At 41.1% G+C, this 17,469-nt stretch overlaps 1 protein-coding gene across 1 annotated transcript; it reads left to right on the top strand.

Moving 5' to 3' along the window:
• Positions 1–11,430: 11,430 nt before the first annotated feature.
• LOC308082185 (elongin-B-like) lies at positions 11,431–11,715 on the top strand (the record flags this gene model as incomplete). Its single annotated transcript, XM_080423856.1, has 1 exon — positions 11,431–11,715. One exon carries the CDS (start codon positions 11,431–11,433, stop codon positions 11,713–11,715), a length of 285 nt encoding a protein of 94 aa, XP_080279982.1.
• Between the last annotated feature and the right edge of the window lie 5,754 nt (positions 11,716–17,469).

Raw genomic sequence — 17,469 nt, forward strand, 5'->3', positions numbered from 1 at the left:
GAGAGAGTACCCATGTATCAGCTTAATTTGTATAGTGTTCCAGTTCCAATTTTGTCTGCTCAGTTCTTTGTGTCATCACTTCAATTTCACTTGTTTAATCATGTATCCTGTAGTTCTCTCTCTCAAGGTTGGATACAATTGGTATCCTGAACTGAAAATGCATTTTCTGTTTACTAAAAAGCTGGAGAGACATGGAGACTCCTGTTACTGAACAAACCCTATATAGCAATGAATACTATCACATTATAGAGCTATTTAACAAACACTCTATAGTAATGACTACTATCACATTATAGAGCTATTTAACAAACACTCTATAGTAATGACTACTATCACATTATAGAGCTATTTAACAAACACTCTATAGCAATGATTACTATCACATTATAGAGCTATTTAACAAACACTCTATAGTAATGATTACTATCACAATATAGAGCTATTTAACACTGTTACTGAACAAACACTCTATAGTAATGATTACTATCACAATATAGAGCTATTTAACACTGTTACTGAACAAACACTCTATAGTAATGATTACTATCACAATATAGAGCTATTTAACACTGTTACTGAACAAACACTCTATAGTAATGATTACTATCACAATATAGAGCTATTTAACACTGTTACTGAACAAACACTCTATAGTAATGATTACTATCACAATATAGAGCTATTTAACACTGTTACTGAACAAACACTCTATAGTAATGATTACTATCACAATATAGAGCTATTTAACACTGTTATTGAACAAACACTCTATAGTAATGATTACTATCACAATATAGAGCTATTTAACACTGTTACTGAACAAACACTCTATAGTAATGATTACTATCACAATATAGAGCTATTTAACACTGTTACTGAACAAACACTCTATAGTAATGATTACTATCACAATATAGAGCTATTTAACACTGTTACTGAACAAACACTCTATAGTAATGAATACTATCACAATATAGAGCTTTGTAACATGTATTTTAACCAAAGAGGTGCTGTGAGCTTTTAGATCTGCTATTTTTGGCTAATGATCCTCCACTCTGAATAGGGAGGCTAGGGTTGAAGTTCCTATAACACAAAGATTTGGCGGCCCCCCCTGTAATAAATGAGGACCCCCTGTTGTTGAAGCACGATGTATACAATTCTTTTGAAAATAGCAGATATACTGTGAGCTTGTAGATCTGCTATTTTCAAATGGCCGAAATATATCTAGGGCTGAAGTGGTTAATGTGTGTTTTGTAATAATAATCAAAATTTAGTAACTAGTAGCCACATTTTTCAAATAATTGTAGTGGAGTAAAAGTACAATATTTGCCACTGAGATGTAGTGGAGTAGAAGTAAGAGTATTGGAAATTGGAAATACTCCAGTAAAGTAAAATACCTCAACATTGCACTTAAAGGTAAGGTAAGTGATAATTTTTGGTAAATATTTTGTGTTGGTAAAAAAGGTTAAAGTACTATATTCTGATAGTAATCATTGCTACAGAGTGTTTGTTCGGTCACAGGGGTCTCTCCAGCTCTTTAGTAAACAGAATATACGTACATTTTCAGGTAGGTGACAACATTTAAGCCAATCAGGAGAGAGCACTGAACATGCATTTTCTGTTTAATAAAGAGCTAGAGAGACATGGAGACTCCTTTTACTGAACGAACACTAGTCTATAGCAATGAATACTATCAGAATATAGAGCTATTTAACACTTATTTTAACCAAAGTAAATCACTTACCCTACCTTTAAGTACAGTAGTTGAGCAATTATGTACTTAGTTACTTTACACCACTGCCTGTGCTATAGGGTTCATGAGGACAAAGTAGAGTTGAATACCTGGAGTGAAGGAGAAAGTGGAAGTCTTTTGGTAGCAGATCTGACTTTGACAAATCCTTTCATAGCATTCTCTCTGACAGAGAGCTTCCAACAGAGTGTTGCTCAGCAACTCTCTCTCAAGGGTAATATTCAGCCATCCCTCTCTATCCTCACACAAAGACCTTTAAAAGCACCGCCGGACATCATAAAAATGTCTGTTTCACAATACAACGAGCAAAAGAACAGGTCAGGGTTATTGTTACCCCTGATGTTATTATAGGTGATGATGCATTGAAGTTCACCGGCAAAACCTCATTCTTCCGTGGAGTCTACATTGCAAATCAAAATAACTCTTAGTGCCGCGCTACAAGCTTGTAGATCTGCTATTTTTGAAAAATCGTGAAAATGTGTGCAAATCTTTGAATATATATATTCTTTTAGAGCGAACATTGCTTTTGGGGGGTCCCTGGAACTAAATATTTTGAGATGGGGGTCCGTAGGCCAAATACATATCATTTTGCTGTCCTTGACATGAAAAAGTTTCATGGAAACATACGTTTTTTCAAAAGAACTGTTAGGATTTAGAAGACATTTGTAGAATCGGCACCTCCGGCCTTAATGGGTTAAAAGACGTACCTACGAGTCTCGTAGAATCGGGGAAAAGAAAGCGAACCACCGCGATCATCCGTTCCATATAGGCAGTTGAATGTAGGCTGTTTTCTCCAAAAAGCAGCAGAAGGAAGTGGGCTGTTTTTCAGTGGTGCTAGCCACTCCAAGGACTGACTTTGTGTGTATGTTTGCGGACGGCCTCAACATGTTTGTGTCTGGCCTCAACAGCTGTGGCTGATTGCAACACAAAGATGCAACCAGTTACACTAATTATACACAAACAGGAGTGACACACAAACACACACACACACACACACACACACACACACACACACACACACACACACACACACACACACACACACACACACACACACACACACACACACACACACACTTAAGTGAGTTAAAATATTTGAAAGATGTTTCTGCCAATATTAGTTATTTTAAAGCAGTTAAGGCCTTTGCAGACAGGGTGCGATTTTCCGCACGGAAAAAACGGACAATGTCATTTTTTAAATGAACACATGGTTCTCAATGACCTCATGCACACCCCGTGCGGCGATGCGATGCGGCGATGCGATGCGGCGATGCGTGTTTTTTTTCAATCGAACCCAGTTTGATTTGTGCGTCTTTTCGCATGCGGTAAAAACGGATTGATTAATCGCACCCTGTGTGCAAAGGCCTTTAGTCTAATAATAGCATAATGAAATGAACTCATGAAAGGCACCACTCTCTTCACACTGGGTGTGATTTTTTTTTTGCGATCACGTGACCCGCTGCTTCTCTCTTTCACTGGGAGCCAAACGGTGACCCATAGGCGAGCGAACAGCGCCATCTAGTGGAAAACCACTGAAAACACAAAATATCGTCATTCTCGTCATTGGCAGACTGCACCTTAGTCCATGTGTCCTGGGATTACTTATTGTTTTACATTTGCCTGTCACACATTATTACATAATGATCGGCATTGTACATTTTTAACATCCTCTATTGAAACAATCATGAACAAAATGAATGAACACAAATCCTGCACTCTGCTCTTGCTCAGCAGCATCAGTATTATAAAAATCACACCCAGTGTGAAGTGGGCGGTGTGGTCATCACAGTGGTCATCACAGTGATGGAAGAAGTGCATAGTCCTATTTATAGGTTATTAATTTCATCATGTGTCTCGCTAGCCAATCACAGTGCTGAATAGAGTCAGCCAATAGAGTCAGCCAATCACAGTACAGCTAGGGGTGTACTAATGCTAGGGGTGTACTAATTATGAGCCAATCACAGTACAGCGAAGGGTGTACTAATGAGGTGTCCCAACCCCACTTATAGGGGCGGCTACACCGCCCAAAAATGTACATGACGTGTGGGTCCCTCTAAACCTTCATCAATCACCTGATTGATGCTATCTGTAGCGTACCCCGCCCAAAGATGGTCCTTTACTGGTGGTTCCAATTTGTTTTTATTTAACCCTTGCAATGTGTTAGAAACCTGCAGTTTTGGTGTTAGCGGGTCAAATTTGACCCGTGATTTAACTCAGCCCAAACTACTCAAAAAATAATTATTTACATTTCTATTTTTCTCCCACCTCATAGCTGACTTGTTATGCATTCATATCCATGTAAACACCTTTTAAAATATTATGTTTGGTTAGTGTTAGGGTTTCATCATTCAATATATCTAGTTTTCAATTACAAAAATGTTAAAATTCACTCATTACATTTCCTATAATGAAGACAATGGATACTGATGTTATCTAGCTATAATAGACTTTATTAGAACACACTTAAAAACCTAAAATTGTTATTATAAAAAAATCACACCCTGTGTGAAGTGGGCGGTGTCTTGCTAGCTAATCACAATACTGAATGGAGTCGATCAATCATGTACAAAAGATAAATACATTTATTGAAACACTCTTTATGATGGACAAAACCATAACTTGAAAAAAAACAGTTAATGTTTTTTTTCAAGTTATGGTTGCTTATATAGGGCTATGCATATGTGTCATGTGACACTGGCCAATCACAGTCCTGAATAGATTGTGATTGGCCAATCACAGCGCAGGATAATTGTACACATTTCCAAACCTCACTTTTAGGGGCGGTTTCACTGCCCAAGATATTTGTACATTTTTCCAAATCTCACTTATAGGGGCGGTTTCACCGCCCAAAAATAGTGACATCTGTGGTGTTATGCTGGCGCATCCGAGAAAGCTTGCCTAGAGTGGAAATTGGGCCCTGGTAAGGAGTTCCCAAAGCAGCCAATCCCACCAATATGCCCATTCCAATATTTGGGCATATACTGATGACATCAGGGATCTCCATACATGGACATAAAGGGGACATGGCGGATAGACAGATACAGATATCTCCATATATGGGCACAAAACGGCACACAGACAAACGGGTACTCTGACTCAGGCATATAGGTTGGATGGCGGTGAGACCATAGGTGTGACAAAAATTGCGGAAATAGCAGATCTACAAGCTCACAACGCCTCACGATGCGGTATTGCAACCCGATCTCACACAACACGGTGAAATAGCACGGACTGACATTCCGTACGTAGACGACTAGAAAACCCCCAAAGTGTCAGAGGAGCGCAGTCTCAAGCGAACTGGAGCCAGGTGAAGCACCACCGAGCAGTGGTGGATAAAGTACTCAAATGTTATACTTAAGTAAAAGTATCAATACTGCAATGTAAAAGTACTCTGTTACAAGTAAAAGTCCGGAATTCAAAATGTACTTAGTATTGGTATCAAAACTTAAAGTACCAAAAGTAAAAGTACTAAAATATTTGAAAATAGCAGATGTACAAGCTCACAACGCGTTGCGATGCGATACATTGTGAGCTTGTAGATCAGCGTAGGTATAAAATAAGGATAAAGGGGTTAATGTATGTTTTATAATGTAATAATTTATATCTGCAAAGTAACTAGTAACTAAAGTTTTCAAATAATTGTCTGTTTATTCTTTAGTTAGGTAAGTAAGTTTAGCAATTGTATATTTTTCTTTGGTTAGGTTTGGGTTATGTTGTAATTTTCTTTATTAGGTAGACATTTTGCAAATGTAAACATTTTGCAAATGTAAACCGACACCCTGAAGTTTTTGGCACTTATGAAAAAAAGCTTGAAATCTCTGCACAAAAAAAATGAAAATAAAATCAATTCATTCTTGAAAGTGACTGTGTCCTCTTATTATGTCACCTCCCCTACCCTAGACAGGGGGTCGTAACAAGCTAAGTAAAGTTAAAAATACCTCAACATTGTACTTCAGTACAGTACTTGAGTAAATGTACTTAGTTACTTTACAACACTGCCAACGAGCGAACTAAAGTGAGCGAGCTAAACGTTGCAATGTTCGCTTGAGCCTTCTCAGCGCCGTCCGAGTTATATACCGATAGGCACAGAATGGTAAATCATGTTGTGGGGACAGCTCTGCTTCCGGGTTGCAACCCGTGTTATTTCACCGTAGGGTTCGTGGCTCCTATGCACTGCTTTTCGGGTTTTCTAGTTGTCTCTTTACGGAATTTTGAATCCGTGCTATTTCACCGTGTTCTGTGCATGAGATCAGGCTGGGTATTGTGAGCTTCTACTGCCGCTATGTGCACTGCTTTGTAAGAACATTTGAAAGAATAGTTATTACATATGACCTCTGTCTGTCTGTCTGTCTGTCTGTCTGTCTGTCTGTCTGTCTGTCTGTCTGTCTGTCTGTCTGTCTGTCTGTCTGTCTGTCTGTCTGTCTGTCTGTCTGTCTGTCTGTCTGTCTGTCTGTCTGTCTGTCTGTCGAAAAGTTGCTGATATGTCTATGCTCTTTCCCCCCAGAACAGCTGGGGTTCAAGTGGTTAATTAACAAAAAGACAAAAACAAAGAATAATAATAAATAATAATAATAACAAAAAATAACAATACAAAAATAGAATGTTTCCAACGCAGCATCAGTCTAGCATGGAAATATAAGCTCCATATATGGCTACATTTCCTCATAATGGTGTATACGTCTCCTATGATACATTTCCTCATAATGGTGTATATGTCTCCATAAATATGATACATTTCCTCATAATGGTGTATATCTCCATATACAGTATAAGCTCGCCGAGGATCCAAGATGGCGGCATGAATGTTACACGCTCTGCTAGGTTTTATGTTTTTATGTTTCTAAGTCATCTTTGCATCATGAATTTTATTGTTGCTCCTTTTTAGTGATATTTTAAACACAGTTCGTTGTTAGCGTGATATTCTGGGATTTTTTTTAGCAATAGTTTATGAAATAGTGGATTGTCTACCTCTGAGAAGCCTGTCCCTCAATCCGCCTGGTGTCTCTGCCGGCTTTACCCGGTGTACGACGCTACATCTCATCCGAGGGGCTGTGTCTGTGAGGCCAGGGTGTCCCCCGGACAGTCTGCTCCGTTCTTGTCCGGTTGGCCTTGAGTGCTGGGATCATCCTGGGTGGCAATCTAGCTCATCGTAGCTTGTGCTGCTCGCTAGACACAGTGTTTATACCACCGCTGGCTGTGGCAAAAGCGCTAGTACAACTACAGCGTCTCTCCTTGCGCCTACTCGGCGGCTGTGATCTGGCTACCAACGGTGGTTCTGCGTTGGATCTGCTCTGCTGCTGCCGCTGCTCGGATGGCTCGCCTGTCCTGCTGATCCGGTGGCTCTGCGTCCTGCCTCTTCTCGGCCTTTGTGAAGAAGGACTGCGCTGGATGCGTGGATATAAACGACGCTTCCAGGTTGACTTGCGCGGCGGTCTCGTCTCCCATCTCTCTCTGGCTTCTGCGACGGCGAGTACTGTTGTTGTTGCCGGCGTCCTCGTGCGGACATGCTAGTGCAGATGGCACGTTAATCTTGTTGCTCTACTGTGCTACATCGCCTGTTGTGACGAACTGCAATACTGAGGCCTCCAGCCTCTGCCCTGTTTCTCATCCACGGATTGAACAGTTTCTGTACCTCGGATTCGGCCCGTTCTCTGTTTTCCTCTCCCCGCCTCCTCGGCTGTGGCACTCGGTGTGCTAGCCGGCTGATTAACTGGTATTTGTTGTTTTAGTTTCATATAATTTCTATTAATTCTCTTCTGTTTTTTTTTCTATTTTTGGCATTGTTTGCCTTGAACACCACTGTTAAATCATGACGTCCAGGGTGACATGTATTATTTTGCTACTAATATTTGTCTTATCTTGTACTCAACCTCTCAAAGGTGAAGTGCTATTAAAGAGGCCAAATATGTATCATTTTGAATCATTTGGTCGTGCTACGTCTGGTCACTTGACAGATTTTCAGCCTCAGGGTCCAAAAGAACTTGATCATTTGAATCAAGTTCTCCCGGGTGCTCTAATAATTTTGGACATCATGGCTTTTGGATATAGGCAAGGTGCCCAGTGTAACGGATGCATGGACATCTCCTTTTCCTCCTCCAAAACCCATGGGTCAAAATTGTCTTACAAAAGGGTTATCTCCAGGCTTGTTATTCTATTGATGTTGTTTATTTCAGGCAATGTTAAATTAAATCCTGGCCCGGTTACAACCCCAGATAACTTATCGATCTTGTCCACTCCTCATGATTTCAGCTGTAGAAACGGTCTGGGTTTCATGCACTTTAATGTTAGGAGCTTGGTACCCAAACATGATATTCTTAGTACTTGGTTTAAGATAGCTAATCCAGACGTGGTTGCTATTTCTGAAACATGGTTAAAACCTACCACCCCAGATAATCTACAGTTTCCTGGCTTTAATTTATTTAGAGCAGATCGTAAAGGTAGATGCGGAGGGGTTGCCCTTTATATCTCCAATAGATTTCAAGGGTCTGTCTTAAAAGCTGTCTCAGTTCCACGACAGTTTGAGTTTCTAGCTGTGCAGATAACGGTGGCAAATACACCGCTCACAATTATCTGCTGTTATAGGCCTCCTTCAGCTATAACTGAAACTCTGGGAAATCTTATTGATTTAATTTCAAAGTATACAAATACGGAACTTTTAATTCTGGGAGATCTAAATTGGGACTGGAAAAGTGAGAAATCCTCTTGTTTTAAACAGCAATGTGACTCCCTTAATTTAACCCAGATTATTCACAGCTCCACTAGACCAGACAGTGACACTCTGATTGACATCATTTTGACAAATGCTGTTCACAAATATGTCTCTGTTGGTGTTTTTGCTAATGATTTGAGTGACCATTGTGCAATTGCATGTATTAGGAGCACTACATTGCCCAAAGTGAAAGGGCTGACTGTAACCAGACGTTGTTTCAAACATTTTTCGGAGCAAGCTTTCTTGCATGATCTGGCATTAGTCGATTGGTTTCGTACTTCCCTCATACCGTCTGCGGACGAGGCTTTCAGTTTCTTTCATGATAATTTCTTTTCTTTGGTAAACAAACACGCTCCTCTAAAGAAGGTCCGAATTAAGAATAGGTCAAATCCTTGGTTCTCAAGGGATCTAGCTGATTTGATCCATGATAGAAATAGGAAATGGGCACTTGCCAGAAGGACACAGTCCCCAAATGATTGGCTTCTCTTTCGTATCCTCAGAAATAAATGTACTGCTCTCCTCAGAAAGCTGAAATCGCAGTATTATTTGTCTTTAACTTCCGATACATCCAGCAATCATGCAAATTTCTGGAAAGCAGTTAAATCCCTCCAGCAGAGGGGAGCTGCTGGTCCCCCGCCAAAGTTGCGAGTTGGGGATTCTTTCATTAGTGACAAAAAAGGTATGTCAAATGTTTTTAATGACCATTTCAAAAGGGCTGGGCATATTTTTGATGCACAAAATGCCTCCTCCTCTCAACAAGGGGCTCAGGAGGTGGCATTCTTGCCAGCAAATGGAAATGTAAACGCTAATTTTGATTTTTTCTCTATCCTGGCCTCTGATGTTCTCAGTTCGTTGTCCTCTCTGGATCCAAAAAAGTCCCCTGGCCCAGATGGTCTTGATCCTTATCTGCTGAGATTAGCTGCGTCACTTATAGCACAACCTATAACTGATATTTTCAATCTGTCGCTAACTTCTCAGAACATTCCTTCGGTGTGGAAGCAAGCTTATGTTTCTCCCCTCCTGAAGGCTGGTGATCCCACGGATGTAAATAACTATAGGCCAATATCTAATCTTTCGGCCTTAGCAAAGATCCTAGAAGCCCAGGTATCAGCCCAAGTAAACAAATTTCTTGATCAACATCAAATCTTAAATACCATGCAATCTGGGTTCAGATCAAAACACAGTACTGTCACAGCTTGCCTTACTGTCTTGGATGACATTAAGGCTGCCTGGGATAAGTCGCATGTATGCGCTGCCCTGTTTATTGACTTATCCAAGGCTTTTGACACTGTTGATCTCCCGATACTGTTAAAAATTCTTTCCAATATAGGCATGGGCCCAAATGTGACTAGCTGGTTCACCAGCTATTTGATCGGCCGCACACAATGTGTGAAACTGGGTGACATAGTGTCCGATCAAGTAACCATGGAGAAGGGAGTCCCCCAGGGTTCTATATTAGGTCCTTTACTTTTCCTTTTATATGTGAATAACATCTGCAGTCAGTCAAAGTATTCTAGGTACCATATGTACGCGGATGACACGGTTCTGTACTCCTGTGCGCCCACGCTAGATTTGGCTGTAACAAATTTGTCTTTGGATTTCATTTCTCTGCAGGAGGAATTAAAAAAAAGCAAATTGATGTTAAATGGTAACAAAACTAAGGCAATGATGTTCACTCCACGAGTTTGTCAAATCCCCTTATGCATCCCCACCTTAGATGGCACTCTAATTGAGTGGGTCGATCGCTATAAATACCTTGGGTTCTGGTTGGATAAACATCTAAATTTTAAATTCCATATTGATGCCTTGAGTAAGAAGCTGAAATTTACTCTAAGTTTTTTCTATAGACTGAAGGCTTGTTTTGCCTGCACTGCTCGCAAAAAATTGGTCACTGGTCTGTTTTTGTCCCAGCTGGATTATGGGGACAATATTTACAGGTTTGCTTGTGCCTCCACATTGACCAAGCTGGATCCCCTGTATCATGCTGCACTGAGATTCATAACGAATTCTCCTTTTAGAACTCACCATTGCACGTTGTATGCTGCAGTTGATTGGTCCTCTTTGACTACGCGCAGGTTGCAACATTGGTATAATTTCATTTATAAAGCTATTCTTGGTGAGCTCCCCTACTACATTACCTCCAAATTCAAATTGGTTAGAAATGGCTTAAATCTCAGATCAAATGCTTGGTTACGCTGTGAAGTACCTTCATTTTCATCTGAGGGAGGTAAAAAATTTCTTTCTTTTTTAGGCCCTTGGTTGTGGAATGATCTCCAGACCAAACTCAAATTGGCTGCTCTAATTCCCTTGAGAAGCTTCAAAAGAATCACCTTAGTTTTTTTCACAAACACCTGTTCCTGTCCGGAGGTTTATTAGCCTAGCGGAAGGTTATATGTGTATTGGTTGTACACTGTGTGTATTATTATTTTCTGTTTGATTACTGGCTTCTTTCTATTGTATAAAGTGTAGCATTGGGAGTTATTTTATGTATTTGTGATGTATCTTGGATGACTATTTTGTTGTTTGTTTTAGTATTGGTATGTTAAGCTTAGACTGTGTAATTTTAACGCTGTATCTTGGCCAGTTCACACTTGAAAAAGAGACTGTCTCAACGTGTTTTTACTGGTTAAATAAAGGTTAAAAAAATATGATACATTTCCTCATAATGGTGTATATGTCTCCATAAATATGATACATTTCCTCATAATGGTGTATATGTCTCCATATATGGATCTTTGCTCTAGCAACTATAGCAATGCCATATATAGAAATGTAAGCTCTACAGAGGCAGAGATCTTCATATATGGGCATAAAAGGGACACCCAGGTAGACATAGAAATGTACGCATCATCGATGATGTCACGATGAGTCACAGCTCCTGCAGCTGTATATAAGTGGCTGAGGTCTTTGTGGATGTGACACAAGCCTGTAGAACGTCTAAGGAACTTCAATAAACTCAAAGAGCTTCAGCATGGATTCAGTGTACTTCATGATCAACCGCCGGAAGACCAGTATCTTCGCAGACGCCAAGGAGTCGACCAGCGTCTACGAGCTGAAGCGCATCGTGGAGGGGATTCTGAAGAGAGCGCCGGAAGAACAAAGGCTCTACAACATCAAAACAGACCTGTTGATGGAGGACGGCCAGACTCTGAAAGCCTGTGGCTTCACCAACAAGCACGCCGGACCGGAGGAGCCGGCCCAAGTGGGCTTGGCTTTACGTCTCGACGACGGGAGCTTTGAGCCGCTGCAGGCGTGACGGTCCAGGCACCCTATAGGCTGCAATGTCAGCCTGACAGCGTGTCGCGGGTTCGACTCCCGTTCCCGACGACCTCTGCTGCGTGTCACCCCTCCCCCCCCCCATCTCTCTCCCCATTTCCTGTCAGCCTACTTTCCATATCCCTCTCTAAATAAAAGGCACACAAACTAAATCTAAAAATTAATATAAAATAAAGAAAAATACTTCTTTACAAGACCAGTGGTGTTAAAAAGTGGGGTCCAAGACCCCTCAGGGGTTCCTTGAGGGGGTCTAAAATGGACCCCCTTACAGGGATGTCTGTAAGTGTAAAAATCACACCCAGTGTGAAGTGGGCGGTGTGGTCATCACAGTGGTCATCATAGTGATGGAAGCTCACTTCCATCACTATGATGACCACTGTGATGAGTGCATAATCCTATTTATAGGTTATTAATGTCATCATGTGTCTTGCTAGCCAATCACAGTGCTGAATAGAGTCAGCCAATAGAGTCAGCCAATCACAGTACAGCTAGGGGTGTACTAATGAGCCAATCACAATACAGCTAATGAGGTGTCCCAACCCCACTTATAGGGGCGTCTACACCGCCCAAAAATGGAACCAAACGCTCTCAAAGTAATAGGGGTCCTTGACATTAAAGAGATAAAACCATTTTAAAAAAACTTTGAGAACCTCTGCTTGCTTTAAGCACACATAAGGACCACGTCCCAAACCCTTTCAGATCTATTCTAGACCCTAAAGAGAAATGTGGTGTTTTTAAACCACTTTAAACCCCAGCACTAGTACAGAGCCCTGAGGGAGTATGTTTTGCCCATAAAAAAAATGAAGAAAATGGAAAGTGGAAAAAATTACTCCATTTCTTTACTTAAGTAAAAGTATCAACACTGAAATGTAGAAATACTCTGTTCCAAGAACAACTCCAGAATTAAAAATGTACTTGAGTAAAAGTACAAAGGTATTGGCATCAAAATGTACATAAAGTACCAAAAGTAGAAAGTACTCATTATGCAGAATGTCCCATTTCACAAGTTTTCACATTTCTAAAATGTCTAAAAAAATATTTTGAAAATAGACGATCTACAAGCTCACAACGATGTGTGAGCTTTGTAGATGTGTGAGTTGTGAGCTTGTAGATTTTACTTACTGTAAAATATACAAAGTAACTAGTAAGTTTTCAAATAATTGTAGAGGCGTAAAAGTACATTTGCCTCTGAGATGGTATACTCTGAGTGGAGTAAAAGTAAAAGTACAGAAAATTGGAAATACTCCAGGAAAGTAAAAAAATCACACCCAGTGTGATTTAAAAAAAAAAAAAGATTTTTTTGAAGTGCGTGGTACTATTTATAGGTTATTAATTTCATCATGCGTCTCGCTAGCCAATCAAAGGCCTGAATAGAGTCAGCCAATCACGGTACGGCGAGAAGGGTGTGAATAGAGTCAGCCAATCACAGTACAGGGAAGGACGGAAAGGGTGTGAATAGAGTCAGCCAATCACAGTACAGGGAAGGATGAATTCCCAACCCCACTTATAGGAGCGGCTACACCGCTCAAAAATCCTCAGATTTTTACTTAAGTACATGCACTTGAGTAAATGTACTTCGTTACTTTACGCCACTGATCATCGATGATGTCACGATGAGTCAGCTCCTCAGCTGTATGTAAGTGGCTGAGGTCTTCGTGGTGAAGGTCAGAACACACAAACCTGTTGAAAGTCTAAGGACCTTCAAGAGACTCAGTACAATAACAGAGATAATGGCAGACGTGGCACCAGTTACCCCTGCTTCCCCAGAGAAAGCAGCAGGAAAGAAGAGGGGGAAGGGGAAGAGTAGAAGCCATGAGGCGATAAGACGCAGGAGGACGAGGAGGAGAACCTTGAAGGAGGCACAGGAGGAGGAGGACCACCGTCAAGGGACGCAGGAGGAGGAGGAGGAGGAGGAGACGCGCAGCGGCCAAGAAACCGGCCACCAGGTGACACAGAAAGCGGCCACCAGAGCGTCGCGGAAAGGCCGCCGGGAACTCCTCAAGGACGCCCGCGAGGAATGTCGTCAACGTGCGTATAAGCCTAAAGTAAAGACGCTGAATTTCTGGGAAGAAACTGGAGAAAGTCCGCTGGACATACTCTTCGATATGTCTTTATTTGACTGACATTCAAAGCTTGTCAGTCACATGGAGTTTCTGATGAAAAGAGACAATCAGAAAGTTCTGAATGACGGGAAAGGGCAATTATCGTACATGACCTCCCTTTCCCACATCTTCAGAAGGATAACGTATTGCAGAGACGTGCACAGATAGACTCTAGGTGGTGCTAGAGCACCTGCCCTTTGCCCTCTTGACCAGAAGTGCCCTTTTGAAAAAAAAAAAAAAAAAAAAAAAAAGTTTATTTTTTTTTAATTTTTTTTTTACAGTATGTAGCCCATGGTGACATCGATCAATTCTGGATTAAAAACTTCTAATATATTAACAATTCCCCAAAATGTGCATTGCAATTTTCTTCTCACACTACTAGGGCAGCTGGCGGTTCCGCGCGCCGCGCAAGGTGCCCTTTTTTTTTTACTTGAGCACCTGCCCCTCAAAATGTCTGTGCACGCCACTGACGTATTGCACTTTAGCTCCCTGTCTAAATGGGCCCCAAATATGTATATAAAAATAATGAAAATAGCAGAGCATCTTGGCGATGCCTGTATTATTTTAATGGAAAAATTCAGGGAAAATAAATAATATTTGAACAAAAAAAGAAGGGAAAAAAAGTTGAAAAGGGATTTTACTTGTGACCCATGAAAAAGGGGAGAAACGCGTGGAATAAAAGCACTCCACTACATTTCAAAGACAAATATTGTACTTTTTGGCTTTGATTTCCAGGAAGGGAAAAAGTACTTCTAATCTCATTAAGACCGGGTACGTATCAGTGTCATTTTCAGATTACTTTGGCTATTCAAAAATAGTAGATCTACAAGCTCACTCTACAAGTACAGTAGATCATAATAGCAGGAAAGCTCATCTACAAGCTCGCGGCACTCGGTGCCGCGCTATGAGCTTGTTTATCATCGTGAAACCTTTTGCTAATCTTGGAATATATCTTTTTTAAAGCGAACAAATATTTTTTCCAGGGACCCCAGAAGCAAAGATTTGATTTACAAATGTTCGCTTTGAAAAAGTACATATATTCAAAGATTTTTGCAAAAATCCAAGATTTTTCAAAAATAGCAGATCTACAAGCTCATAGCTTGTATGAGCTTGTAGATCTGGATTTTTTTGAAGTGCGTGGTACTATTTATAGGTTATTAATTTCATCATGCGTCTCGCTAGCCAATCAGAGGCCTGAATAGAGTCAGCCAATCACGGTACGGCGAGAAGGGTGTGAATAGAGTCAGCCAATCACAGTACAGGGAAGGATGAATTCCCAACCCCACTTATAGGAGCGGCTACACCGCTCAAAAATCCTCAAAGTTTTACTTAAGTACATGCACTTGAGTAAATGTACTTTGTTACTTTACACCACTGATCATCGATCAGGGCCGGACTGGGACCAAAATTCAGCCCTGGCATTTTGGTCCGGACCGGCCCACCACCCCCCGGACCGTTTTGTCAACGGGGGGGGGGGGGGGCGTTTCACTGTTTCAGCCCAGCCCTGCACATGAACTCTGCAGCCGCACTGAGGCCCCTGCTGGAAAGCATCCCAGCCCAAACATTAACGTAACTAATAATTGGGCCACACGACCCTGAAATGACCGTAATAATCCTAAAAAAAAATCCCGAAAAGCAAAAATATTTGATTTAAAAAAAAAAAAAAAAAAAAAAAAACTTTTTTTTTTTTTTTTTTTTTTTGGGTGGCCCAGCTAAATGGCCAGTCCACCCCTGTCATCGATGATGTCACGATGAGTCAGCTCCTCAGCTGTATGTAAGTGGCTGAGGTCTTCGTGGTGAAGGTCAGAACACACAAACCTGTTGAAAGTCTAAGGACCTTCAAGACCTTCACTCAGTACAATAACAGAGATAATGGCAGACGTGGCACCAGTTACCCCTGCTTCCCCAGAGAAAGCAGCAGGAAAGAAGAGGGGGAAGGGGAAGAATAGAAGCCATGAGGCGATAAGACGCAGGAGGACGAGGAGGAGAACCTTGAAGGAGGCACAGGAGGAGGAGGACCACCGTCAAGGGACGCAGGAGGAGGAGGAGGAGGAGGAGACGCGCAGCGGCCAAGAAACCGGCCACCAGGTGACACAGAAAGCGGCCACCAGAGCGTCGCGGAAAGGCCGCCGGGAACTCCTCAAGGACGCCCGCGAGGAATGTCGTCAACGTGCGTATAAGCCTAAAGTAAAGACGCTGAATTTCTGGGAAGAAACTGGAGAAAGTCCGCTGGACATACTCTTCGATATGTCTTTATTTGACTGACATTCAAAGCTTGTCAGTCACATGGAGTTTCTGATGAAAAGAGACAATCAGAAAGTTCTGAATGACGGGAAAGGGCAATTATCGTACATGACCTCCCTTTCCCACATCTTCAGAAGGATAACGTATTGCAGAGACGTGCACAGATAGACTCTAGGTGGTGCTAGAGCACCTGCCCTTTGCCCTCTTGACCAGAAGTGCCCTTTTGAAAAAAAAAAAAAAAAAAAAAAAAAGTTTATTTTTTTTTAATTTTTTTTTTACAGTATGTAGCCCATGGTGACATCGATCAATTCTGGATTAAAAACTTCTAATATATTAACAATTCCCCAAAATGTGCATTGCAATTTTCTTCTCACACTACTAGGGCAGCTGGCGGTTCCGCGCGCCGCGCAAGGTGCCCTTTTTTTTTTACTTGAGCACCTGCCCCTCAAAATGTCTGTGCACGCCACTGACGTATTGCACTTTAGCTCCCTGTCTAAATGGGCCCCAAATATGTATATAAAAATAATGAAAATAGCAGAGCATCTTGGCGATGCCTGTATTATTTTAATGGAAAAATTCAGGGAAAATAAATAATATTTGAACAAAAAAAGAAGGGAAAAAAAGTTGAAAAGGGATTTTACTTGTGACCCATGAAAAAGGGGAGAAACGCGTGGAATAAAAGCACTCCACTACATTTCAAAGACAAATATTGTACTTTTTGGCTTTGATTTCCAGGAAGGGAAAAAGTACTTCTAATCTCATTAAGACCGGGTACGTATCAGTGTCATTTTCAGATTACTTTGGCTATTCAAAAATAGTAGATCTACAAGCTCACTCTACAAGTACAGTAGATCATAATAGCAGGAAAGCTCATCTACAAGCTCGCGGCACTCGGTGCCGCGCTATGAGCTTGTTTATCATCGTGAAACCTTTTGCTAATCTTGGAATATATCTTTTTTAAAGCGAACAAATATTTTTTCCAGGGACCCCAGAAGCAAAGATTTGATTTACAAATGTTCGCTTTGAAAAAGTACATATATTCAAAGATTTTTGCAAAAATCCAAGATTTTTCAAAAATAGCAGATCTACAAGCTCATAGCTTGTATGAGCTTGTAGATCTGCTATTTTTGAATAGCCAAAGAAACCTATAATGACAGAGATGCGTTTCCGGAAAGCCGGGAACGCATCCGTTTCATTTTTTGATTTATTTGGCTATTAAAAAATAGCAGATCTACAAGCTCAATGAGCTTGTAGATGGGTCCCCAGCTCAAATATGATTATACTGGGGGGTCCCCAGCCCAAATATGATTATATTTGGGGGGTCCCCAGCCCAAATATGATTATATTTGGGGGGTCCCCAGCTCAAATATGATTACATTGGGGGGTCC

Source organism: Gymnoscopelus braueri (genome assembly GCF_963280865.1).
Source record: "Gymnoscopelus braueri genome assembly, chromosome: 1".
NCBI lineage: Eukaryota > Metazoa > Chordata > Actinopteri > Myctophiformes > Myctophidae > Gymnoscopelus > Gymnoscopelus braueri.